The sequence below is a fragment of the Aspergillus steynii genome (genome assembly GCF_002849105.1).
Source record: "Aspergillus steynii IBT 23096 chromosome Unknown P170scaffold_3, whole genome shotgun sequence".
NCBI lineage: Eukaryota > Fungi > Ascomycota > Eurotiomycetes > Eurotiales > Aspergillaceae > Aspergillus > Aspergillus steynii.
This window is the reverse complement of record NW_020194400.1, coordinates 4,251,669-4,275,132: the sequence shown is the minus strand read 5'-3', so window position 1 is coordinate 4,275,132 and position 23,464 is coordinate 4,251,669. Positions and strand designations below refer to the sequence as shown.

Below are 23,464 nucleotides of genomic sequence, written 5' to 3'. Positions count from 1 at the left end.
AACTGTCAGACGAAACTAATAACAGCTAATTCCAAATTCAGATTGAAGTCGCGAACCCCGTCTCCGGATTCCGACATTTTAATATACTCAAGGATCAACCCCGGACTGCCTCTGCACGTATACGAGAAGCCCTGACTGGTATCGGAGGTCCTTCCCAAAAGGGGCGACTACTGCACCACGAGAAGCTGATCTGCTTCTGTTACACCGCAGCGTGGTTCCAGTCTCCTGCATGATCTCTTGGAGGAACGGCCCGGATCCTAATGGGTCTTTACTGAATGGGGTTCTGGGGTTGTATCCGACCAAGTAGGCACCAGATATATGCTAGTCTTTGGCCCCACAGACAAACCAATAGTGTTAAGTCAATGCATGAACTCCAATCGCCTAGATATTCCGATCTGACAGCTGACTGCATGAGTCCACAGACGCAATGCTTCGCCTAGTTCCCCTGATTACCTGCTCGTATCGCAGATGCTTACAGTACCTCCAACACCAGACCGTAATACCGCATACCAGCCCTAATCCAAGTCCAACCAACACCTCATCAGACCACGCATTGAAGGGCTGCACAGCTCCTTGGCCATTTCGCGCCCACGGACAATTAATAATCATTGATAATCTCGCGCCGCACCAGATCTGATCCCTTTCCTTCACCTGTCGGCGTTCTCTAAACACGTTGTGAATTCGACTTTCCCATGGCTCAGCTCTTGCGATTGGTCGCTGTGGCGACGATCGCCAGCGCCGCGGCTCTGTCGCGGCATATGAACACTGGTTCGTTGCGCTGTCGATCATCTGGTTTGCTTGCTTCTGGGAATGTTCTTCGCTCACTGGATGCTGGGTAGATTGTTCGGGCGATGACTTGTCGTCAGGGAACTTGCCCCGATTCCTGCCTGACGGTGTAGGTCCCCCCGACTCTAGTTATAGATCATAGCTAATGGGATTGGAACACTGGAGTCAGGGAGCACTGAGGTCCCATGGGCCAATTTCGATCCTGCAGGAGAGCCTCCCGATACTGGAGTTACGCGACACTACGAGTTCACCGTCTCGCGCGACTTCGCATCCCCCGACGGATTCAACAAGAGCGTCATCCTGATCAATGGCCAGTTCCCAGGGCCGATGATCGAAGCCAATTGGGGTGATATGATCGAGGTGAAGGTGACGAATGACATCGACAGTCCGGACGAGGGCATCACGCTGCACTGGCACGGTCTCACGCAGAAGAAGACTCCCTGGTACGACGGTGTCCCGGGGGTCTCACAGTGCCCGATTGCGCCTCGCGGAGGAAAGCTCACGTACAGGTTCCAGGCGGATCGGTATGGCTCTGGCTGGTACCACTCGCATTATAGCGCGCAGTACGATGACGGACTGTTTGGCCCGGTGATCATCCACGGTCCGGTGCAGCCGGAAGCCGAATATGACTTCGATCTGGGCCCGGTGATGATCTCCGACTACTACCACGTCGGGTACTACGAGATCATGGAGCGGAGCCTGGCGAAGCCGCCTGGGATCATCCCGCTAGACAACAACCTGATCAACGGGAAAGGCTCGTATAACTGCAACCGCACCAGCTCAGCCAGCAAATGCCTTCTCGGAGCTGGATATGAAAAGTTCCGATTCCACTCCGGCAAACGTCACCGTCTGCGCCTGATCAACAGCGGGGCTCTGGCCAACGAGAAGTTCAGCATCGACAACCACGAGATGACGGTCATCGCCAACGACTTCGTCCCCGTCAAGCCCCACAAGACCAAGGTGGTGACATTGAGCCCCGGCCAGCGAACAGACGTCATCGTCCATGCCACCAGCGCCCCGAACGACATTGTCTGGATGCGCGCCGACATGGACATGGTCTGTCTGCAGAACACTGCGACCTTCCAGACCGCGCGCGCCGCCATCTACTACGAGTCCGCGGACACCAAGAAGCTCCCTCACACCAAGGGCACAACCTGGGAAAGCAACGACTGCCGCAACGATCCTCTTGAGCTCACCGTGCCCTACTATCCGCTCACCCCGCCGGCGCCCACCACCACGCAGACCGTCACCGTCACCGCCGGGCTCAACGGCACCGGCTTCATGGTCATGTTCATGGACAACTCGTCGTTCCGGGCGAACTACAACCAGGCGGCGCTGCTGGAGGTCAACCAAGGGCGGGCGGAGTTCCCGGCAGACCGCAACGTGTACGATTTCGGGTCGAACTCCAGCGTGCGGCTGGTGATCGAGAACGCGTTCGAGACGCTGCACCCGATGCATCTGCACGGACACGACTTCTGGGTCCTCTCCGAAGGTCCTGGTCCGTGGGACGGCACCGTCGTTAACCCCGAGAACCCGCTGCGTCGAGACACGCACCTCATGCAGCCCGGGACGCCCGAGAACCCCTCGCATCTCGTCCTGCAGTGGAACCAGGATAATCCCGGGGTGTGGCCGCTGCATTGTCATATCTCGATTCATTCTAGCGCGGGCATGGTCATTCTAGTAATGGTAGGATTTATCTATTCCTCTGGTATGAACTCGCTCGGCTGACTTGACTTAGGAACGACCGGATGATATCGTGAACGAGATGGCTATCCCGCCGGCCATGGACCAGACGTGTGAGATTTGGGATAATATTGACAAGTCCGACTATGCGGAGCAAATCGACTCGGGGGTTTGAGGCGGGGGATTGGTGGCTTGGGTTGTGTTAGATGTATAAGACGTATTGAAATGTATATTTACAGGTATACCACCGTATTGGGTGTTATAAAACGGGTTGTCTCTGTGTTTAATACCGTATCTGTATGTGTTATGGCGCCCACATACCATACCTCTAGCCGTACTCTACCGTACTTTATCCGCTGCTATACAGCCTGGCGCCAAAGGCTACCGACAAGGTACATGTAGCTTAGCAATCATCGAGCTGTAAATCCTCCGCATCGCTCGACTCCTCCGCACTCGTCCTCATCTCTCATCCTTTCAGTCGCCCCCTCGTATTCACCATGGCGATCCTCCTCCTCCTAACCGTCCTATCAATCCTCGTCTGTATCCCGCTCCCACCCAGAGACCAAAGCTAACTAACCCAGGCCCCAATCACCTATGCCACCCACAACCTATACTTCCACCCCCTCGCCCACCACCCAGGGCCACTCCTCTGGCGGGCCTTCCGCCTCCCCTTCACCCTGTCCATGATACGCGGCGAACTACCGCATCGCATCCGCGCCCTGCACGAACAATACGGCGACGTGGTCCGGGTCGCCCCGAACGAACTCTCCTTCATCGACCCTGCCGCCTGGCGAGACATCTACACCCGAGGCCGCGACTTCGTCCGCCCCGACGAATACAAGGACCAGCCGCCTGGCAAGACCGCCGAGAACCTGATCGCCTGCTCGGAGGCGAAGCACGCGCAGTTCCGCAAGATCCTGGCGCCGGGGTTCTCGGAGCGGTATGCGGCGGAGCAGGAGCCGTATGTGCAGTCTTATATTGACCAGTTGTGTGAGCGGTTGGATGAGCGGGCTGATGTCGATGTCGTCGAGTGGATTAATTATGTCGCGTTTGATATCATTGGGGATTTGACGTGGGGGTCGTCGTTTGGGTGTTTGGATGGGTTGGCGTATCATCCGTGGATTCAGACGGTGAGTCAGTTCAAGGCGGCGATTATTGTGGGCGCGCTGAAGTTCTATCCGCTGGTTTATGCGTTCTTGATGGCGATTACGCCGGCGTCGGCGCTGAGTGAGGTCATGCAGATGTGGAAGGTGACGGAGGAGAAGGTGCGGCGGCGGGTGGCGAGCGGGGAGACGCGGCCTGATTTGGTGGGCACGATGATGCAGAGTAGTAAGGAGGGTGAGGGCATGACGGGGGAGGAGATGGAGGTGAATGCGATGATGATCGTGGCGGCGGGGAGCGAGTCGATCACGACTGTCTTGACGGGCGTGATTAACCACCTGCTCCGGAACCCGAGGGTGCATCAGACTTTGGTGGATATTCTTCGGGGCACGTTCTCTTCGTCAGAGGATATTACTGCCTCGTCGTTGAAGAATGTCCCGTACCTGAATGCGGTGCTCAACGAGGGAATGAGGCTATGTCCGACGATCCCGGACGCTATGCGCCGAAGTGTTCCAGCAGGAGGAGCCACGATTGCAGGCCGGTTCGTGCCCGGGGGAATGGTTGTTTCTGTTCCGCCGTGGGCGACATATCGCACCTCTCGCAATTTCACTCGTCCGAATGAGTTTGCGCCGGAACGGTGGCTGGATGATGTTGCGTTCAAGAATGACGTGAAGACGGCCTTTAACCCTTTCTCGCTGGGTCCTCATAACTGTCCGGGTCAGAACCTTGCCTGGCTGGAGCTTCGGTTGATTCTTGCAAATTTGCTCTGGAGATATGATATTTACACGCCGCCGGGGGTGGAACTGCCCGAATGGGAGTCCCAGGGGATCTGGTGGTTCTGGGATAAGAAGCCGACAATGGTACGGTTCAGCCGGTTCAGGTAGATCTACTTATTATTCAGGGGAGGGGTCTTGTTATGGCTGTTCCATATCAATCAGCCAAGACACCTCAATTCTTTTGGCGCTGGCTCGAGACAAGTCTCAGGACTTAAGTCGGCTCCCGCTCTGCATAAAATGTTGACTGCGCAGCTATCTTCAGACGTGTAAATAGCATAGACCATCCAAATCAGAAATCGTTGACCCTCTGCGGTCTGTCTTGCGGCAATGTGAAGTACCCATCATGAACCACTATTTCGAGATTGCATTTTAAACAATAAGTTTAACGGCCAAGCTTTCAATTCATTACCCGATGTCTTGATTTTGGATTTTTAGTTCACTGATAAGGGACATATTCAAGACAACATACGTCTCCTACAATTCGATGACATTTTACATTATGATTGAGGAAAGTCAACTCCTCCCAGTGAGAAGCCCCCAAATGCTCACCCGGTTCCATCCCTCCTGGACCTCTGAATCCGCCTTGCTGACCCATTCATGGAATGTAGTCCGTTGGGGACAAACATCTTTCGCAAGTTGGATTTCATCTTCACGTTCTGGATAGTCCCCGTTGATCGATCGATCGTATGTATCATTAATAGTTTGCACACTCATATTGTCAGCAATATCGGGATGTTTGGAGAGAGGGCAATGTCTTACAGATTCTGAGTATCGGCATTGATCTTCAATACCAAGCGGGCTAGGCATGGCGAAACATATGAGCCGACGAGCCCCGTGGTAGGACGGTACGTCCTTTCTATCTGGCTGGCGGTTAGGGATTCGGAAACTATGATGACCTCACGGGATGAGCAGTTGGAAAAGTCCTGCGGTATCAGGACCGGTGAGTAGGATGTCAAGCAGTACAGGTTGATTCTTTCACCTTGAAGACAGCTGCTACAACACGACCTATATCTTGGGCAGCCTTCGACTGTTAGTACACGCATTTCAAGATGAGATCATGTTGAGTCAACTCACCACCAGATCCAGACGAGTCTCGGGCTTCATCCCAGCCTTCATCAGATGAACGGCCAGAGGGCCAAGCATACCAGAGAAATTCTCCATGAAAAACCCCGGCTTCACAATGCTAGTTTAACCCGCTAGTGATTAGCATCAGCTACACAGTCTCGGAAATTGATGAGCTCACGCCCAAGGCAACCCGATCTCCTTCACGTGTCTTTCAACATTGACTTTCGCCTTCCCCGACCGCTCCAACTGATCGTCATATTTCGGTCCAGAGCGCAGCGCCGAAGAGTAAATAAAGGCCGAAACGCCGTACTCCAGCGCCACGTCTGCCAGTAACTAGCATATATCAGCATAGCCTTCCGGCATCTACTCATAAAATAATGCCATACCTTCCCCTGAGCTTCCTCAGCGTCAGCATTCTTCCCTAGACCCGGAAAAGCGAGAACCATAAACACGCCCCAGATAGTGCCATCCCCGTCCCGGGCTTCCTGAAAGACACGGGCAATAGAAACACGATCATTCAAGTCACCTTCGACTACAGTAACATGCTTCTCTTGAACGAGGTGCTTGGCCGATGGGCTGGTTTTGCTCCGTGACAGCGCAAGGACGCGGTAGTCTGCGGAGTCGGTGTCGCGTGGTCGCAAGGCTGCGATCAAGGACGTGCCTTGTTGGCCGGTGGCTCCTGTTACGAGGATGGTCCGTGTCATTGGAGGATTATTGTCGGCTTTATGTTTATGATGAAATATAAGGAAAGGAATGATGGATGGGATGTGAGCGTAGTCCTCCTTGATCGTCGGTCGGTAAGCGCGGGGATTTGATTGGGTGGGGTGTTTGGGTCTTGGCGTCATCCATGAAGTACTGCGTACACCACCATAGTAAAGGCGATTTTGCCATTTCTTTTTGGCCTTTATTGAGTTCTACTGTCTGATGCTTCTAATGATATTCAAATGTCGTTGCTACTTTGTTCGATGATTTAGTAACAAAACCCTTCATCACAAACTCATCGGTTTTATAGTTGATAGATCCAGTGATGGCTCTTGTTCATGTCCTAAAACTAATAATATAAAACTACACCAAGTCTCCATGTGCATAATAATATGAAAATAAAATTGGTTGATTGATGTCTGTTGTTTTCATGTCCAACATCCCACTGCAGATTCTCCTGCACAACTTGCGAAAACAGCATAGAGCCAACAGCATGGCGGAGAGCCAAGATCAAACTGCAACCTGAGACATTGTGTTCGGACGACAAGGTATTCAAATAGGATGACACTCATGCCATATGGCTAGCTTGATCCGTTGCGTTAAATGTCAATGCACTGGCGAAGGCTCATTCCTGCCCACTTGCGTTGAAACTTCTAGGCACTGGGCGGGATTTTAGACCCAGTCAAACAGGATTACATCTGGTGTAGAAGTATGGTTTCTTTGAGATGAAACCATACACGGGCGCAGGCTCGACATATACTGGGCAACCTGGCCTAATCCCTACAGTCAGTCGCTGGATATTGTAGGATAGGTGTATCCGCAAGTAATAAGCTTACCTAGGACCCCTCGGAATACAACTTGGGAGTATATGCCGAATGTCCGGATTGATGGTCCTTCATTTGAGATGGGAATGCTTTTATGACGGCAAGCCGAGAAGCCATTGTGATCTTCATGCGACGTTTTACCGTTGATTTCCATCGACCATTGGCTGCGTATGTGATACTTCCATGCGGTTTTCCGTAATAAATTGAGACTTCGTCAACTAAAACTGAACGATGAAAACAACCAACTCCGAGTGCCTACTAGTAGGTGAGACCAATGAAGAACAAATGGTCTGGTCAGTTCCGCTTCTCGCAGCAAGATCAAACCTTCTATGTCGACCATGCGAGATGTACAGACGAAGACAGAATGTCGGAATCATTCATTAAGGGTCTGGTAGTAGAACCCAACCAGACCTGTCAAGTGAAGAAAATTGAACACCAGGAAAAACTTCCAGTGGATAGACTAAAGCAACAGGTATCTCTCCTTCAACCGCAATCCCACCTGCCATACCCACTGTCCCACCCTCTCGCCCGTCAACCCATTCATCCAGCCCACTCCACCCGCCACAAACCCAACCATCCCCAGGATCAGCGCCGGATAACTAACCGGGATCTCTTCCACCACTCTTCCAAGATACACCTTCTTCCCCTTGACCAGCTGCTTCCCCGTCCCTTCAACCACGTAATCCTCCCAGCACACGCGGCTCATTTCCCGCTGATACTGAACCGCCGTGCCGGGCCAGGTGGTCGTGATCTTGCCGCTCTCCGTCTTATACCAGCTGTGACAGTTGGGGTCGGCCAAGCTGGTTTTCTCCAGCCGCGCGTGGATCTCTTCGTTGTATCGTTGCACAACCTCAGGCCGAGGCGTAATGGCGAGGGACTTGCCGGATTTCTTGGCTTTGACGACGCCCTGGATCAGCGTGGACAGGTACCGCGACTGCGCTTCGATCATGAGGATGATAGAGTTGTGGCCTGACAATTAGCACATCTTCCCCAGCACATCCTAGAATAAAGCGAGACTCACCCAAACTCGTATTCGGCCCAAACAGCATCCCGAAATTCGGCATATCCTCCACCGTCGCCCCCTTATACGCCGCGGCCCCATCCTTCCAAATCTCCGAGAGCGGTCTCCCGTTCTTCCCAAAGACTCTAATCGGATGCATGAACTCGACAGCCCGGAACCCCGTCGCCAGCACAATCAGATCGAACTCCGCCTCCGCCCCATCGTCCGTCTGCACGCCTTGCTCCGTCAGCCCCCGGATCGGCCGCGTGTCCAGCGCCACGTTCTTCCGATTCAGGGTCGAGTAGTAATCATCGATCACGAGAATACGTTTACAGCCCGGCGCGTACTTCGGGACCAGCTTGTCCCAGTACTCCGGTTTATCGGGTAACTGGGCTTTCATGGAGGCGATGGATTTGTTGCGCACGTAGTCCGAGAAGACGGAGGTGGGGTGGGCCAACGCCAGGTGGGTGAGTTCGCGGATCTGCATTTGAAGCGAGCGTTTGAGCCAGCGCAGCGGGGGGATGCGCGAGAGAAGGAACTGGTGGAGGGAAGAGAGAGGGGCGTCGTTGCGCGGGTTGACCCAGTTCGGGGTGCGTTGGTAGACGGTGAGTTGCGAGACGGAGGGGGCGATGTTGGCGACGATTTGGACGGCCGTGGCGCCTGTTTAATGTGAATATCTCTTGCGCTGGGGGTTATAGGGGCAAGGGAGACAGGGAGTAGTACCATTTCCAATGACGGCAACGCGTTTGCCGGTGAAATCATAACTCCAGTCCCATCGCGCCGAGTGCATCAGTTTCCCGGTGAACTCGTCAAGACCTGTGAGAGACGGCCAGTAAGGGGCGTTGAGCTGGCCGACGGCGGAGACCAGAAAGTTGGTGGTGATCTGGTACGATTCTATGTATTGTCGGTCTTTGGCGCCGCCGACTTCGACGTCGACCGTCCAGTGTTGTTTCTCGTCGTCCCAGCGCGCTTCCTGCACGGCCGAGTTGAACCGGATGTATTTGAATAGGCCGAACCTCTCCGCGACGCTGATAATGTATTGCTGATGGGATTAGCCAGGTTCAGAGGACTGAGGTGGGTACGTACTAGAATCTCTTCCTGTCCGGGATACGCTCTCGACCAGTCGGACTTTTGCGCGAAGGAAAAGCTGTATAACGTGCTCCAGACTGTCCACTTAGCGATGCCCGAACGACCAGAGAGAAGAGCATACCATCACACGCGCAGCCTGGGTATTTATTATCGAACCAGGTGCCGCCAACCTGGCTTCCCTTCTCGAGGATGACGAAGTTGCGACACGACGTTTTCCTGAGCAGATCAATCGCCATACACAGCCCTGCCTCGTTAGCCAGACTCCTTATCAGTCCATTGAATAACATACCCGAAATCCCCGCGCCGATAATCACCACTGTCGCCTGGGTAAAATCCCTATTGCCCACATTGCGCGAGGTGCGAGAGTCTGCCATTGCGAAGAGCGTGCCGATCCTTGAGACATTTGGGAGGGCGAACGGCGGATTGGCGGCAATATAACGGTGCGCAAGGGGTGGTGCAGTGCTACCTCGGTTATGCAGGCCGTTGTGCGATGATCACGTCGGCGCAGGCCAGGATTTAGTACGGCGGCTAAAATTGCCCGATATTGCGAGGTTATAAGCTGACAAGGACAGGTATATGGATTTACGGGTATCCAGCTAAAATCTGTCAGAAATGTCGGGACGCGAAGTGACAATCTCTTTGATACGGCGGGAGTGATAGGATGCCCGTTCAGTTTTATATGGTTATTCAAGGCCTATGTAGAGATTTCTACAGATTATTGAAGGTGTCTGGTCTCTAGGGGCTATTGTCTACTGCGTATACCAGGGTTCCTTTCTAGAACAAAAGCAACGTTCAACACGTGGTTGGGCTGATTCGGGTCAGCATGATCTGATGTCAGAAACAATCTATACCGCGGCGCTAGATGCCGCCACCGGGCCAAGTGGATGCGGTGCGGAGATCAATCATATCATCTGGCCGATGCCGCGGTTGTTCTGCAGATGAGGGGTTGACATTCTTCACATGAAGGCTTGACCCTCGCATAATCTGCAGTTCATCATTAACTATGTACATTCCTGCTATCGATCTGGCATTCTGCAGCTCAACAATAAGGGAAGATATTCTGCAGACATTCCGCCCCCAATCTGACAGGTGAAGGACCCCAAAGCCAAGACGACGGACGGCGCCACTTGACGCCGCATTTCGTCTCCGACCGGGCGTCTTACCAGTCTGCCGGTCTAGATTTTATCGGTGATGGATTTACTGCGTACGGACTCTTCATGGGCCGACCGAACATGCTGGTGCTTGGTGCTGAGTGCCTGGGTGCCTGGGTGCCTGGGTGCCTGGGTGTGTTAGTCTCTTGTGCCTTAGTGCCTTGATGCCTAGTGTCTTCCGTCTCAGTTTCCTGGTGCCTAAGGCAGAACTTCATCTTTTTCGCCCTCCATCTGGCTTAGTTTGTATAACTTGAGGTAGGACGGGGAAATCTTTCAGTAACACAATGGCATTGCCAACCACGGTCTCTTTCTGATGTCGTTCGTATTTACTCCCCCAGGCTGAAGTTAAAACGGAATAAGGTCCTGGTCAACCATGAACCTTCAACCACAAACCCAAAATGAGATAACAACAGCGACTACGATGGGAGACAAGCGCAGTATCATTATAGATTCACTAATTAATTTCTCATCAAGAGTCAGTAGACATCAACTCTTTGCTTCACTGTCCATAACCCATCCGCGGAGATATACTCTGCAGCAACATCACAATCCGAATACCGATTTCATAGTAAAATGTCATATGGGAAAGTCAAAGCCACTGCTCTCTCAAACTGCCATTATTATCCGAAGACACGGCTAGCCCGAGGAACAAGCTGCGATCGCGCTACCTTGATGTGCGAGCATTCAACACAACTTCTGGAACAGGTCCTACCAAACCTCTAGATCTAAGGGGAGTCAACTCCTTTTATACTCGTCTTGCACGCCGGGATATTCTTCCTTTGCTATTGTAGAACAACCGGGTATTTGCTGTTTACTGTGTGTTCTCGTTCCAGGCAGTACATTCCGGCCTCGGCACAACGGAAGACCGAAGGACGGGTGTTTAGACAGAATCCACCGGATATTTAATTTTTCAGTGTAAATCTCCCTCCGACAGACCCAATATCTCCCTGAAAAAGGAGAACTCTCCATCCAAATGCACCTAGCGACCACGCAAGAAAAAAAATCAAATCCAAAACAAGATGAAACTTCGTGCAGAATATAATTAAGTCAACACAAAACAAAACAATGGAATCCGATCCATCCTCGCCAGGACCAACTCAAATTCCCGCAGTCCACCAGGAACTCGTCCCTAGTTCGCAGCTACCGAGCCTGCACGGCAATTTACACGAACTACTCCTAGTCCTAGTAAGCCAAGCACTGAAGAACCTCACAGAAAACCACTACACACCCCATAAGCACTGAAGCAGACAAGGAAGAAAAGCAAGCGAACCTCCACCCATCCACCAGCACAAAAAAAGTAAATACCGCATCGCATTTACCACAATGGACCCAGTCGACCGTGACAAATGAAAAACCTATCACCCGACGATCCCCCCTACCAGTGCTCGGCACTTACTCAAACACCCGCAAAACACCCGTCCAAACACCCGCAGCCAAACATCCGCCGCGCAAAAAACCACCCGCAGAAACACCCGCCCAAGGACCGGGTATTTAGTGGGCCTGATCGATCGGCAAAACATCCGCGCTGGATCTGAAAACACAAACACGGCTAGAGAAAGTCCCACCGCGATCAATGGAACCAGGGGAAACTTTGGGTTTGCGATGGGCCCGCTGGCTCTCGCTCGTGCAGTGGGACTCGGGACCTGACCTGGCTAGCTGGATCCTGGACCTGATGGAAGCACTTGGGCGGGTGGTAGGTTTGATGGATCGGGATAAAAGTTAAACATGAAATTTTCTACAGACAAAAGGTAAAGAGAACGGAAACTCGATGTCTCACTACTTACACTACTCTATACTCCATAGTAGGTAAGTGGTTAGACCAGAGGACCAAAATTGATCCATTTCATCTGGACTCCTCCGTACTTCTATCGATTTCCAACCATGTCAGATCGATCAGGATAGAAAAAGGTCCGTGAAACGGAGAAGGTCTCCGGCTTCAACACGGCATGTGGGGGCGGCTGGCTGTCCGTTTTTCCGATTGGCGGAACCAGCGCCGACTTCTGCCCCTGGATGCCTGGTCAGGAAGTCTATCATGGTGTGCAAGTACGATGAGTTAAGTTGGTTTGAATAGCTAGGGAGTCTAAGTAGGTTCTGCGTATTGAGTGGCTCTTGCATATAATGCAGGAATTTACGGTTTTAAAGTGTTTAAGATGATTAGCGGTAAGTACTATCACTGTTCAATATATATCTTACGCGGATACATTATAGAACACCATAAATAAAGACAAAGGAAAATTATAACAATATCAATACAATACTATACAAAATGAATATCTACAACTTCGCCTGCCGATCCAACTTCTTAAACTCCCTCCGCAGAATCTTCCCCGACGGGTTCCTCGGAATCACATCCACAAAATGCACCCCCCCTCTCAACTTCTTATAACTGATCACCTTCTCCGCCACAAAGTTGACCACCTCATCCGCCAACGCCTTCCCGGCCACATACCCCTTCGCCGGAACCACATACGCCCTCGGCAACTCTGTCCCGCTCTGCCCGCTCTTAATCCCCGTCACCGCCACATCCGCCACCCCCGGATGCCCCAGCGCAATCGCCTCCAACTCCGCCGGCGCCACCTGGAACCCGTTATACTTGATGAGCTCCTTGACGCGGTCGGTGATGAAGAAGTGCCCGGCGTCGTCTTCGTACCCCACGTCGCCGGTCTTGTAGTATCCGTCGGGGGAGAACGACTCCGCGTCTGCCTTGGGATTGTTCAGATACCCCAGGAACACGTTCGGTCCTTTGACCCACAGCTCGGCGGACCGGCCGGTCTCGCCTTCGACGGGGACGTATTTGGCTGTCATGTTGGGGAGGAGGCGGCCGACGGAGCCGGGGTGGGAGCGCGCTTCGGACCAGGTCTTCATTTGTCAGTCAGAATGGGTTTAGATGAAGGAGGAGAAGGGAGAGGACGGACCTGCATGTGCGTGCACGGAGCGCACTCGCTCATACCGTAGGCCTGGCGGACAGACAGATCGAGTTTCTCGCGCAGGGCGTGGATGAGTTCGGTAGCCAGAGGAGCCGCAGCAGACAGCATCATGCGCAGAGAGCGCAGATTGTACTGCGACACGCGCGGGTTGGACACGAGTTCCAGGATGACGGGGGGCACGACGTAGGCGTAGGTGATGCGCTGGTCCTGCACGGTGCGGCAGAAGGAGTCGAATTGGAAGCGCGGCATGACGAAGGTGTGCAGGCCGAGGTAGATGGTGTGGTTGAGGAGGTAGGTGAGGCCTACAGAAGTTAGATTCATTGTTGAGGTGCGTTTGTGGGGGTCCTGATGGATATACCGTAGATGTGGAAGAACGGGAGCAGGGCCAGCGCGCGATCGCCCTCGCCGCTGACGCCCCGGTTCCACGACAGAACGCCCTGGTCGACGGACGCCGACTGCAGCAGGTTGGCGACCATGTTGCGATGCGACAGCATCACGCCCTTGGGCAGACCCGTCGTGCCGGACGAGTAGACCAAGAAGGCCAGGTCGGTGTCGGGTCGCGCCACGGGGGCCTTGTGCGGTCCGTACGTGACGCCGCCCTCGACCATATCGCGCGGCAGCTCGTCGAGGATCAGCACGCGGTCGGCCGGCAGACCGGCCTTCTGGGCGGCTTCGATGGCCACGGGGTACTGCGCGCGCTGCGTCACCAGGGCCTTAGCCTTCGCATCTTTCAGCGGGTGCAGCAGTTCTTCGGCGCGGTAGCTGGGGTTGATCGGGCAGACGACGCCGCCGATGGCCAGCGTACCCCAGATCAACGGAGGCAGGTCGATGGAGTTAGGCGCAAAGGTCGCCAGCACGTCGCCGTTCTGCCAGTTCCATTTGCGACGCAGGGAATGGCCGAACGTCAAGGCCTTCTGGCGGATTTGGGCATAGCTGAGGGAGCGACCGGAGTCGGCGTCGGTGAAGAGCGCTGCGAGGATTAGCCAGAGTCAGGATGCGGTGTGACATTGACATACCCTTTTGCTCGGGATAAGGGCGGTCGGGACGCTCGAAGAGAAAGCTCCAGACGTCGACGGAGGGGACGTCAATGGCAGGGAATGGGGAGGTCATGATGCTGGTGAGTTGCAAGAGAGTGCGAGAGAAACAATGAGACCAGCTCGTGAGGTGATGCGATTGTTGGAGTCGTTTAATGCGGCTCCACCGGAAATGGAATTACAAAAGGAAATAAAAGTAAAATGGAATAAAAAAAAGTAAATATCAAAGACCAGATGTTCTTCCCGAGTGATCGACAGTGCAGCTCCACCGCACTAGTCAAGAGATGGACAAAGCACGACTTTTCCGGAGGATTCCTCTCGACCCGCTTCCAGCTGAAACCAGGCAGTCTCTGCTCGTGCGGAATGAATATCAAATAGCCTTTGGTCCAAGTGGTCCGATCGACCAGACTTTTCTTTTTCTCGGCTCAATCGTGGTCCAATCCCGACTTCTCCACTGGCCACGGCTCGTCATTGGCGTCGGCCACGATCCGCACGGCATGTTTCTTCGAGCGCTCGAGCTTGCACTATCAGATTCCACGGCTGGTGCTATTCCCGGGTTCGTCAGCGTATCCACGGTCTGATGCCGAGTCCACTCGATCGACGATCATGTTCTTCTCGGTGGAGCGATCTGACCGGGTTATTATTTTGTTTTTTCGCTGATCCACCTGCAGGATCGTATGGAAGGATTGTTCCTGGATTCAGGGACATTCCCTGGACTCAGCAAGATTCCTAGAATCAGTAGGATACAGCGGAGTGCAGACAGAGTGCTAGATTGTGTTAGAATGAAACTCAGCTCAATAATGGGTCATATCACAGCTCAACTCAGCACTGGATCTGAAACTCCTGTACGAAAATATCCAGGCCCACGATCCCCTGGCGAAACAGCGGATACTCTTGACACCATGGATGAATCCATTCTAGTCCACTCGGTTCAGCTCGTGGATCCCCCCCTCGAGTAGGCAAGATCGAGGACAATCCGGGCAGCATCCCTGCTCGGCCTGCATATAAAGCTCAGCAAATCTCCCCTGGATTTCTTCTCGACAGTATCTTCTCACATCATCATCATGCCTGCCCTTCCCTCAACCCCGACTCACTTGGCCACGACCTGCCGGACGTGGAACCGTCTGCAGGACATCAAGGCCAAGAAGGACCTCCAGCTGGATGGAAACAGCCTCGACATTGCGTCGGTGGTTGCCGTTGCCTAGTATGTCCTTCTTATCCCTGTTTGGCCTTGTTTGGCCCTGTTGGCCGCGAGATTTTCCTTGACTGATTCGCTGACAATACCTTTCTTTCTTCAGCCATGACTGCATCCCGGAACTCTCTTCGGACCCCAATGTCATCGATAGCATCACCGCCAGTGTGGATGTCCTGATGGACCACCTGGACCACGGCTACTGCGTCTACGGTACAAAGCCCTTGAATACTACATACTACAGAACCAACCTAACATATGCAGGTGTCAACACTGGCTTCGGTGGCAGTGCCGACTCTCGGACGGACCGGGCCACCTCCCTGCAGGCTGCTCTGCTGCAGCTGACGCAGGCCGGTGTTCTGGTGGCTGCCGACAAGGACCAGCCCACCGACACGGCGTCCCCGGGTGCTCACTCGATGCCCTCTCCCTGGGTTCGGGCCTCCATCGCCGTTCGTGCCAACAGCAACGCCCGTGGCCACTCCGCCGTCACTATCAAGGTGCTGGAGGGTCTGCTGCTGCTGCTGAAGCACCGTATCACTCCCATCATCCCCCTGCGTGGCTCCGTCTCCGCCTCCGGAGATCTGATGCCCCTGTCCTACATCGCCGGTGCCGTCGAGGGCAGCCCCGACATCTACGTTCGCGTGGCTGACCCCAAGTCGCCCTCCAACCCGCGCATCATGACCGCTCGCGATGCTCTTGCCGAGGCCGGCATTGAGGCCCGCGTCATGGGCCCCAAGGAGGGTCTTGGTCTCGTTAACGGTACCGCCGTATCCGCCGGTGTTGCCAGCTTGGCTCTGCACGAGTCTCACCAGCTGGCCGTGCTCGTCCAGGCGCTCTCCGCCATGGGCGTTGAGGCCATGACCGGTACCGCCGAGAGTTTCCACCCCTTCATCCAGGCCACCCGTCCCCACGACGGCCAGGTCGAGTGTGCCCGCAACGTGCTCTCCCTGCTGCAGGGCTCGCAGCTCGCCGTCGGCGTCAAGCGCGAGAAGGACCGCAAGCGCGCCGGTCTCATCCAGGACCGCTACGCCTGGCGCAGCGTGCCCCAATGGGTCGGTCCTCAGCTCGAGGACCTCATGCTGGCGGACCGCCAGGTCTCCGTCGAGCTGAACTCCTCCTGCGACAACCCCCTCGTCGACACCGTCAACGGCGAGATCTTCTGCGGCGCCAACTTCCAGGCCGCCGCCGTCACCTCCGCCATGGAGAAGACGCGTCTCAACCTGCAGATGATCGGAAAGCTCATCTTCGCGCAGGCCACCGAGCTGGTCGACCCCAACTACAACAACGGGCTGCCCACCAACCTCGTCGCCGACGACCCCTCCCTCTCCTTCACCATGAAGGGCGTCGACATCTCCATGGCCGCCTACATGGCCGAGCTGGCCTACGTCGCGCACCCCGTCAGCGCGCACGTCCAGACCGCCGAGATGCGCAACCAGGCCGTCAACTCCCTCGCCCTCGTCTCCGGCCGCTACACCATGCAAGCCGTCGAGCTGGTGTCCCTCATGTCCTCCGCCTACCTCTACATCGCCTGCCAGGCTCTGGACCTGCGCGCCCTGCACATCCGCTTCCTGGAGCGCGTCCTCCCCCGCCTCGAACACCTCACCACCTCCACCATCGCGTCCTCCCTCCCCGAGTCCCAAAAGTCCTCCCTGACCTCCTCCATCCTCTCCACCATCTCCAAGACCTGGCCCACCACCACCCGCATCCCCATCGCCGACCGCTGCTCCACCACCGCGCAGGCCGCCATCCCCGTCATCGTCTCCGCCGCGGCCTCCTCCCCCCTGCACCTCTCCGACCTCACCACCTGGCAAACCCAGGCCACCTCCATCATCAGCGAAACCTACTCGGAGACCTCCGCGTCCTTCATCGCGAACCCGCACACCACAGACCTCCTCGGCGACGGCGCCAAGATCCTCTACAAGACCGTCCGCCACGACCTCAAGGTCCCCTTCCACCAGGGCTTCGTGGAGCACCCGACCCCGGAGAGCACGGAGCTGGACGGCCGCGCCAAGAAGACCGTCGGGTCGTGGGTCTCGGTCATCTATGAGAGTTTGCGTCGTGGTGAGCTCCAGGGTGGGCTGATGGAGTTGTTGCAGAAGAGTGCGTGATTTGGTTGGTTTATCAGGGTTGGGTTCTGGGATTGGTGTTTGGGTAAAAGTGGTTTCTTTTGTGGTTTTCCTTTTTTCTTAATATATTATTATAGATAAGATTAATTTATGATAGATTTTATTTCATCTTTTCTCTCATATGTAGTTTTGTTCGTAGTGGTTGATACGGAGTTCTGGCAGGTGGAGTTGCTTCCTTGGTTGAGAAGTTATCGTAGTCGCCTTGATTAGATCTACCTTGGGAGTCTCCATATTCCATTCGTTAAGTACGGACTAATTACATTGTCTGGCTAGTCATTGTACCTCCACTCACAAGACCGAGTCTACATACTTCAGTATATTCCATTTATTCAATTGAACTGTGTAGTGAAATTATCCACTCCCATACACCTAACGAAGCACCTATACAATCAAAAACCAAACAATCTATCGCCAACGAACTCATTAACCAACATAATATATATCAAATAAACATGTGCCATGCATCATAACAAAATTTAAATCCAAATCTATATCCAAACACCAAGACTCTAATCGGCCGTGTTCGCGCACGAGAAGCTCGTCTTGGACGCATCGTCGTGGATCGCCTTGCCGGAGACGTAGAGGCCGAGACCGCACTACATCGTTCGTTAGTTCCTTGCACCTTATATCCATGGTGGTGTAGGAAAAACCGGGGAAGGGAAAAAAGAGGAGGAACATACAATAGCACCGCCAATCAGCACAATCAGCATGTTCAAGATCGTCAGGAAGGTCTTGCGCGGCGACGAGAACCATCGGCCCCAGTTGAGGTGCAGCCAGTAGACGCCGCTGAGTCCGTCTGCATGATCATTACCCGGTTAGTATCTCATTTCTCGAAGTGGAATGAGCCGAAACAAAGGGAAGGAAAAGAGGTCATACAAGTGAACCAACTAGCGAACAGCGAGCTCTGTTGTATAATATTAGCATCATCTCGCCTAGGCGACCTCTGGCACAGACAGAGGCAAAGAAAAGGGACTGGAGAACATACAATCAAGCTAACGATGTTGTTGAAAGTCGGAATACCCTGGGCGATAATGAACGCAATAATCCAGCAGCTGAGACCGATGGCGACCCAGGATCCGACGGACAGAAGATCCCGCTTGTGCATGCGCCCCGAGCGACGGAAGATGCGCACGTAGATGTATTTCAGACCCACGTGGCCGTTGACGACGCCGGCTCCGACGATCTGTCTAGTTAGCACCATCCAATTGCCCAGTTCTCGCGGTAGATAAAAGGTGAGGGAGGGACATACCGTCGGAATCGCAATCCCATACGCGACCTTCTTGAGTACCGGCCCGGCAGACCCCAGCGCCGGAGACGCGACGCCGTCACCGACGTAGTAGTAGATGACGACCGCAGCGACGACGTACAGAATGATCTCGAAGCCTTGCAGCAGGCACAGCGCCTTGGGGAAATCTTTCGGGTCCTCCATCTCGGCGATCAGGCCGAAGAAGGCGACGTGGGCGCAGTAGGCGAAGACGATGTTGGTGACGGCGGTGAAGGCGTGGTAGAGGTTGGTCTCGTTGGTGATGGTAATGTTCTCGCCGCCTTTGTACTGCACGCCGACGCCGATCATGGTGATCATGACAGCGGAGAAGATGCTGAGGAAGGCTGGGGGGGATTAGCTCGTATGTTAGGGCAGGGTGAGGGAGTCGGCGTACAGGCAACGGAGATGTAGGTCATGTTCTTGATGGTCCGCGGCAGAGACAGGACCATGCAGATGACCATGCCGACGACGCTGAAGACGATGGAGCAGGTGCCGTGGTCGGTGATGGTGTTCATCATGACGGTGAAGGTGACAATGTGGCTGCCCATGATGAAGATGGAGAAGAGGATCTGGCCGAGGCCGAACAGCTCGCGACCGAAGCGGCCCATGAGGATCTCGCCTGCATCGGCCAGGTTATGGATGAAGGGGTAGCGCTGGCGGAATTGGCCGATGACATAGCCGGTGTAGAGGGCGAGGACGCCGAGGCCGACGATGAGGATGACCGCACTGAGCTGTTAGCGACGGCGATGATATAGAAGGCAGAAGACGTACGGAACGATTCCCAGAGCGTTCAAGGTTGCTGGCAGCGAAAGGACACCGAGCGAGACGGATTCGGCGATCATGACTTCATGGATTAGCTGGATTCAGGTACTTCTGCGCATCGACATACACATTCCACATTGCCTAGCGTGTTATTAGCACAACATCAACACTCCATTGCTGGAAGATGACATACCACCACTTCAGCGTCTTGTACTTGACCTCCGCGGTCTCTTCGTTGCCGAACGGGTCAACGAAGGACGGGTCCTGCTGGCCCTTGAGGTCATCCTCGTAACCGCCCTTCTCGGCCTGCTTGTTATCGATGGGATCGACCTCGGGGTTGACGCCGTCCAATCTCATCTTGATCACGGTGGAGGAACGGGGCAGTCGATGTCAAGGGAGGGCGCAAATGGACAAAGGACAGTGACAACGGCAATGACAATGACGGAGACGATGACACCAGGTCGAAGAAAAGCTAGCTACTCCGAGAAGGGTCGTTCGTGCAGAAATTTCCTGCAGTGGGTCGTGCGGTATGTCTCTCCGAGATGTTGGATATCTGGGGATCGCCGTTGAATGAAACCTCGCCTCCCAAGTCTCTGTCCAGAACACAGCGATTTCGGCCTTTAGATACTCTCAATTACTACAGATATACCATCGGCTACATAACATATAGCCAGCGCACCGCGAGATTCAGATCGACAGCCCGCAGCGGCGTAGATGCATGGCGATGGAATTCGTCTACACGCACAGAAAGTCAAGCTCTGCGAGACCCACCGCGGCCAATGGGAATGCATGGTCGTTGCAATTGAGTAACAGAATAGATCCTCTCGACTCCACGCTGGAAAGCTTTGCCTGCGATCCGCGGTTAACCGATGCTCCAGTGGACGCTGATTGGTGCTGCAGGAGGATCTCGGCGGAAGTCCGCGCGGCCTGAGGCACCCATGCAACCGGGCGGGTTTCTGTTATTCTATCATTATTGATTTCCTTCTGTCAGTGCATGCTCTGGCCAGTGGGAGTGGTGTATTCGGATTTCTGGTTATCTGTGTGATAAGAAAGCTCTGTTAGTGGGGAGTTGCTGGATCTGGAGGCAGCTTATCGACTCGGGAGCTCGGCATCTTGCAGGCTCACCGCATTTCTCCGCACCTCGACGTGGGATGCATTGATCATATTGACTCTGGGGATGATATAAAGTTGGACGGTGTGACTGGGTGTCCATCTTTCGCCACAGGCAACTCCATCTGTCCGATGCGGGGGACCAGTTCTTCCTATAGCAATCCGGCACTGTCGGTGTATAACCAGTCGTTCACCATATAGGCATTTGGTAACCATTCACATCGACAATAATATTCTGGTTCCCCAAAAGAGCCCAACCGAAAGATCAACACGCCCGTAGAAAGTTAAAGCAGAGGTCACTGACCGCTCCGAGGACATGGTCTTCAACTTCGAGGCGTATCGCACTTCTGTCTTTAGTTGTGACATTGTGATGTAGTATAACTGGCGACAGAACAAGCAAGAGCTCAAGGAACGTAGGGGGATGCAAGGGGTCTGTGGAAATATATAATCATCGTCAACGTTGAGTTGCTTGACATGTCATGAAGTCATGACGTGTATGGCCATGTGACGGGAGCGGATAGGAACTCCTTGCATAACCAGTCGATAGCCGCATGTCGAATCATGCTAAGTATATTCATGTTCAGGCGGCATGTAGCTGCTACAGCTAATGGTTGTAGCGTCTGAGATCAGCGCATCATGCCAACATGAATAGAGAGTGCTTGGTCCGGGCGATCGTTGTAATGAACTATATATTCGAACACTCATCGTTTTGTTTTATGCGCAATTGGCAAAAAGAAAGAAGGGGAAAAAAGAGAAAAAAACAAGAAGAGATTATCGAAAGTGATAGAAAGAAAAAACATGCCATGTTCAATCAAACTGCTACCCCTTGAAAAACGAGACCAAATGGACGCTGTAGAATAGAAGATCCCTACTATAAAGGGTAATCTCTTGGGTGGCGGTGATATACTCCGAAGTAACCACTGCCATATCACTGCCAGCATTCCTCTAGGACAAGACAACAGTCTCAATAAGAGGTCAGTGCTGCGCACTCATCACACCTGACACCAAATACGAGGTAAGCCTCCGTGATCGATGACGATCTGGTGACGTATCACAGCGCTGGCCATGTATAAGCGGAATATTCTTCTATTCGTCTTGTACAACCCGCAGCAACAACATACCAATTAGTCTGTTAGTATAAAGGCATAAGTATTTCCGAATAAAGAAGCAGGCATAGCACTATCCCGTTGGAAACATGCGTCTGGACAAGAAAGTCGCCATCGTCACCGGCTCCTCCTCCGGGATTGGCAGAGCCATTGCCATCCGCTACGCCAATGAAGGAGCCTTCCTTGTGTGTGCGGATCTATCGCCGACCGCACGGTCCGATGCCCCCGAAGAGCTGGAAATCACGACCCACGAGGCCATCCAGCGAGGTGGCGGACGAGCCATCTTCGTGACGACAGACGTGAGCAATGCGCAGGCCGTCGAGCAAATGGTGCAAGCAGCTGTGAAGGAATTCGGACGTCTGGATATGTAGGTTCCTGTCAGCTAACCACCGTTCCAGCAGTATATTGAAGTCCCTAGACTCGTGAACAACGCCGGAGTAGTAATCGAGAGCCGCCGACCAGGAAAGGTGCACGAAACCGACGAAGAGGCGTGGGACAAGACGATGCTCGTGAACGCGAAATCAGTCTTCCTCGGATGCAAATACGGCACAGCGCAGATGCTGAAACAAGAGCCCCATGAATCAGGCGATCGGGGCTGGATCATAAACATGTCCTCGATATTGGGGATTGTCGGGGCGATGATAACACGTGGGTTCTTTGATCTGACCTAGCCCAGAGCCAGCTGATTAGCACTAGCATCGTATTGTGCCTCGAAGGGGGCCATCAGCAACTTAACGCGCCAGGTGGCATTGGACTATGCCGCCGACCGCATCCATGCGAATGCCATCTGTCCTGGATGTATGCCTCTTTCCATTGTTCAAGCAGGTCCGTGTTCAAAGAGACTGACAAACTAGTTACTCGGACTGCAATACTCCGCGGAGCGGATGACAACCTGCTGGATTGGGAGGGTCTGGAAAAACAACATCCTTTGAAGGGACTCGGTGTGCCGGATGATATCGCACGGATGGCCGTGGTGTTGGCGAGCGAGGACGCGAGCTGGATGACGGGGGCGTGTGTTCCAGTGGACGGGGGATATACGGCAATGTAGGATGACTTCGGAATGACAATCGAATGCAGATAAGGGCGTTCGAAGGCGAGGGAATTGAACAGGAACCTAAGGTAAGTTTAAACGTCAGATTGAGGCTTCATGGAGGGATGGGCATACAGGAGTGGGTTTGTGCCCCAGGAAACAGACACAGTGACTTCCGAAGCCCTAAACACATTTGCTATATTGCAGTCATTGCGGAAATATCGTTGATTGTCGTCTATCGATGGCAGTGTGACTGCTTTCCTGCCGTCAAGAAAAGTCTGATTAGTTACCGCACTCCTAGTGAATATTTCTCTACTCCTACCTGAATTAGGACCGTTGGCTCTAACCCTTCCAGTCACAAGCACATTGCATGAAGCCCCTGTGGGAAAGCAAATCCCACGCAAACCGGGGATTACGACAACTTCCTGTAGACTACCACCAATAGACAATCCCATCTACAACCAAGGAAAGCCCGGAAAGGTAACAGTTCTAATTCTTCTTATGATCCCATTACTGGTAGAAATCGTGAATCACCATAGAAACACCTCAAACATGAATCAGCCGTTGTCATACCAACAAAGGGAAAGGCCACCCGAACAGACCGAAATATTAAGCATCATGCAATCAAATAGTCCTCGTTCAATCACGAAGTTCGAGTATGGTGATATCCACCGGCATGCGCAAACCACGCCACACCATCCAGATAGCACAGGCCCAACAGTCCACTATCGATCAA

General features: G+C 53.7%; 8 protein-coding genes across 8 annotated transcripts; 4 read left to right on the top strand and 4 right to left on the bottom strand.

The window, feature by feature from the left end:
• The first annotated feature begins 659 nt into the window (after positions 1–659).
• On the top strand, positions 660–2,684 carry P170DRAFT_407094 (uncharacterized protein). Its single transcript, XM_024846668.1, has 4 exons — positions 660–768; positions 840–895; positions 952–2,472; positions 2,525–2,684. Exons 1-4 carry the CDS (start codon positions 693–695, stop codon positions 2,642–2,644), a joined length of 1,773 nt encoding a protein of 590 aa, XP_024706602.1. The 5' UTR covers positions 660–692; the 3' UTR covers positions 2,645–2,684.
• Positions 2,685–2,882: 198 nt separating this feature from the next.
• P170DRAFT_464240 (cytochrome P450) lies at positions 2,883–4,672 on the top strand. The gene is made up of 2 exons (XM_024852229.1): positions 2,883–3,005; positions 3,051–4,672. The coding sequence occupies exons 1-2, from the start codon at positions 2,967–2,969 to the stop codon at positions 4,452–4,454; spliced, it is 1,443 nt and encodes a 480-aa protein (XP_024706601.1). The 5' UTR covers positions 2,883–2,966; the 3' UTR covers positions 4,455–4,672.
• Positions 4,673–4,753: 81 nt separating this feature from the next.
• Positions 4,754–6,156, bottom strand: P170DRAFT_509305 (NAD(P)-binding protein). The gene is made up of 6 exons (XM_024854662.1): positions 5,798–6,156; positions 5,590–5,744; positions 5,421–5,529; positions 5,326–5,367; positions 5,106–5,269; positions 4,754–5,055 (listed from the first exon to the last, which is right to left on the bottom strand). The coding sequence occupies exons 1-6, from the start codon at positions 6,113–6,115 to the stop codon at positions 4,860–4,862; spliced, it is 984 nt and encodes a 327-aa protein (XP_024706600.1). The 5' UTR covers positions 6,116–6,156; the 3' UTR covers positions 4,754–4,859.
• A 1,241-nt stretch (positions 6,157–7,397) lies between these two features.
• Positions 7,398–9,455, bottom strand: P170DRAFT_407090 (flavin-containing monooxygenase; the record flags this gene model as incomplete). Its single annotated transcript, XM_024846667.1, has 6 exons — positions 9,316–9,455; positions 9,148–9,270; positions 9,024–9,103; positions 8,661–8,979; positions 7,959–8,597; positions 7,398–7,906 (listed from the first exon to the last, which is right to left on the bottom strand). The coding sequence occupies exons 1-6, from the start codon at positions 9,398–9,400 to the stop codon at positions 7,398–7,400; spliced, it is 1,755 nt and encodes a 584-aa protein (XP_024706599.1). The 5' UTR covers positions 9,401–9,455.
• A 2,996-nt stretch (positions 9,456–12,451) lies between these two features.
• Positions 12,452–14,420, bottom strand: P170DRAFT_455515 (acyl--CoA ligase; the record flags this gene model as incomplete). The annotated part of the gene is made up of 4 exons (XM_024851534.1): positions 14,121–14,420; positions 13,463–14,074; positions 13,093–13,406; positions 12,452–13,036 (listed from the first exon to the last, which is right to left on the bottom strand). Exons 1-4 carry the CDS (start codon positions 14,212–14,214, stop codon positions 12,452–12,454), a joined length of 1,605 nt encoding a protein of 534 aa, XP_024706598.1. The 5' UTR covers positions 14,215–14,420.
• A 782-nt stretch (positions 14,421–15,202) lies between these two features.
• P170DRAFT_353158 (aromatic amino acid ammonia-lyase) lies at positions 15,203–17,438 on the top strand (the record flags this gene model as incomplete). Its single annotated transcript, XM_024843965.1, has 3 exons — positions 15,203–15,342; positions 15,437–15,543; positions 15,595–17,438. 3 exons carry the CDS (start codon positions 15,203–15,205, stop codon positions 17,436–17,438), a joined length of 2,091 nt encoding a protein of 696 aa, XP_024706597.1.
• Positions 17,439–17,865: 427 nt separating this feature from the next.
• P170DRAFT_407083 (amino acid transporter) lies at positions 17,866–20,216 on the bottom strand. The gene is made up of 9 exons (XM_024846666.1): positions 19,676–20,216; positions 19,610–19,623; positions 19,492–19,564; positions 19,115–19,446; positions 18,706–19,064; positions 18,442–18,639; positions 18,333–18,360; positions 18,137–18,252; positions 17,866–18,052 (listed from the first exon to the last, which is right to left on the bottom strand). The coding sequence occupies exons 1-9, from the start codon at positions 19,837–19,839 to the stop codon at positions 17,966–17,968; spliced, it is 1,371 nt and encodes a 456-aa protein (XP_024706596.1). The 5' UTR covers positions 19,840–20,216; the 3' UTR covers positions 17,866–17,965.
• A 1,494-nt stretch (positions 20,217–21,710) lies between these two features.
• P170DRAFT_455513 (SDR family NAD(P)-dependent oxidoreductase) lies at positions 21,711–23,000 on the top strand. The gene is made up of 4 exons (XM_024851533.1): positions 21,711–22,065; positions 22,117–22,346; positions 22,395–22,496; positions 22,553–23,000. Exons 1-4 carry the CDS (start codon positions 21,788–21,790, stop codon positions 22,744–22,746), a joined length of 804 nt encoding a protein of 267 aa, XP_024706595.1. The 5' UTR covers positions 21,711–21,787; the 3' UTR covers positions 22,747–23,000.
• Positions 23,001–23,464: the final 464 nt, after the last annotated feature.

What these genes read in the sequence shown, in the direction of transcription:
- P170DRAFT_455513 (XM_024851533.1), top strand. Translation starts at nt 21,788, where the DNA reads ATGCGTCTGGACAAGAAAGTCGCCATCGTCACCGGCTCCTCCTCCGGG. An exon ending in GAATTCGGACGTCTGGATAT is followed by an intron (nt 22,066 to 22,116) that starts GTAGGTTCCTGT and finishes TGAAGTCCCTAG; the next exon opens with ACTCGTGAACAACGCCGGAG. An exon ending in GAATGCCATCTGTCCTGGAT is followed by an intron (nt 22,497 to 22,552) that starts GTATGCCTCTTT and finishes CTGACAAACTAG; the next exon opens with TTACTCGGACTGCAATACTC.
- P170DRAFT_407094 (XM_024846668.1), top strand. Translation starts at nt 693, where the DNA reads ATGGCTCAGCTCTTGCGATTGGTCGCTGTGGCGACGATCGCCAGCGCC. An exon ending in GTCGCGGCATATGAACACTG is followed by an intron (nt 769 to 839) that starts GTTCGTTGCGCT and finishes GATGCTGGGTAG; the next exon opens with ATTGTTCGGGCGATGACTTG. An exon ending in CCCGATTCCTGCCTGACGGT is followed by an intron (nt 896 to 951) that starts GTAGGTCCCCCC and finishes GGAACACTGGAG; the next exon opens with TCAGGGAGCACTGAGGTCCC.
- P170DRAFT_464240 (XM_024852229.1), top strand. Translation starts at nt 2,967, where the DNA reads ATGGCGATCCTCCTCCTCCTAACCGTCCTATCAATCCTC. An exon ending in TAACCGTCCTATCAATCCTC is followed by an intron (nt 3,006 to 3,050) that starts GTCTGTATCCCG and finishes TAACTAACCCAG; the next exon opens with GCCCCAATCACCTATGCCAC.
- P170DRAFT_509305 (XM_024854662.1), bottom strand. Translation starts at nt 6,115, where the DNA reads ATGACACGGACCATCCTCGTAACAGGAGCCACCGGCCAACAAGGCACG. An exon ending in GAGATCGGGTTGCCTTGGGC is followed by an intron (nt 5,530 to 5,589) that starts GTGAGCTCATCA and finishes GGGTTAAACTAG; the next exon opens with CATTGTGAAGCCGGGGTTTT. An exon ending in AGACTCGTCTGGATCTGGTG is followed by an intron (nt 5,368 to 5,420) that starts GTGAGTTGACTC and finishes TAACAGTCGAAG; the next exon opens with GCTGCCCAAGATATAGGTCG.
- P170DRAFT_407083 (XM_024846666.1), bottom strand. Translation starts at nt 19,839, where the DNA reads ATGAGATTGGACGGCGTCAACCCCGAGGTCGATCCCATCGATAACAAG. An exon ending in AACGCTCTGGGAATCGTTCC is followed by an intron (nt 19,447 to 19,491) that starts GTACGTCTTCTG and finishes CTAACAGCTCAG; the next exon opens with TGCGGTCATCCTCATCGTCG. An exon ending in TGCTGATTGGCGGTGCTATT is followed by an intron (nt 18,053 to 18,136) that starts GTATGTTCCTCC and finishes CGAACGATGTAG; the next exon opens with TGCGGTCTCGGCCTCTACGT.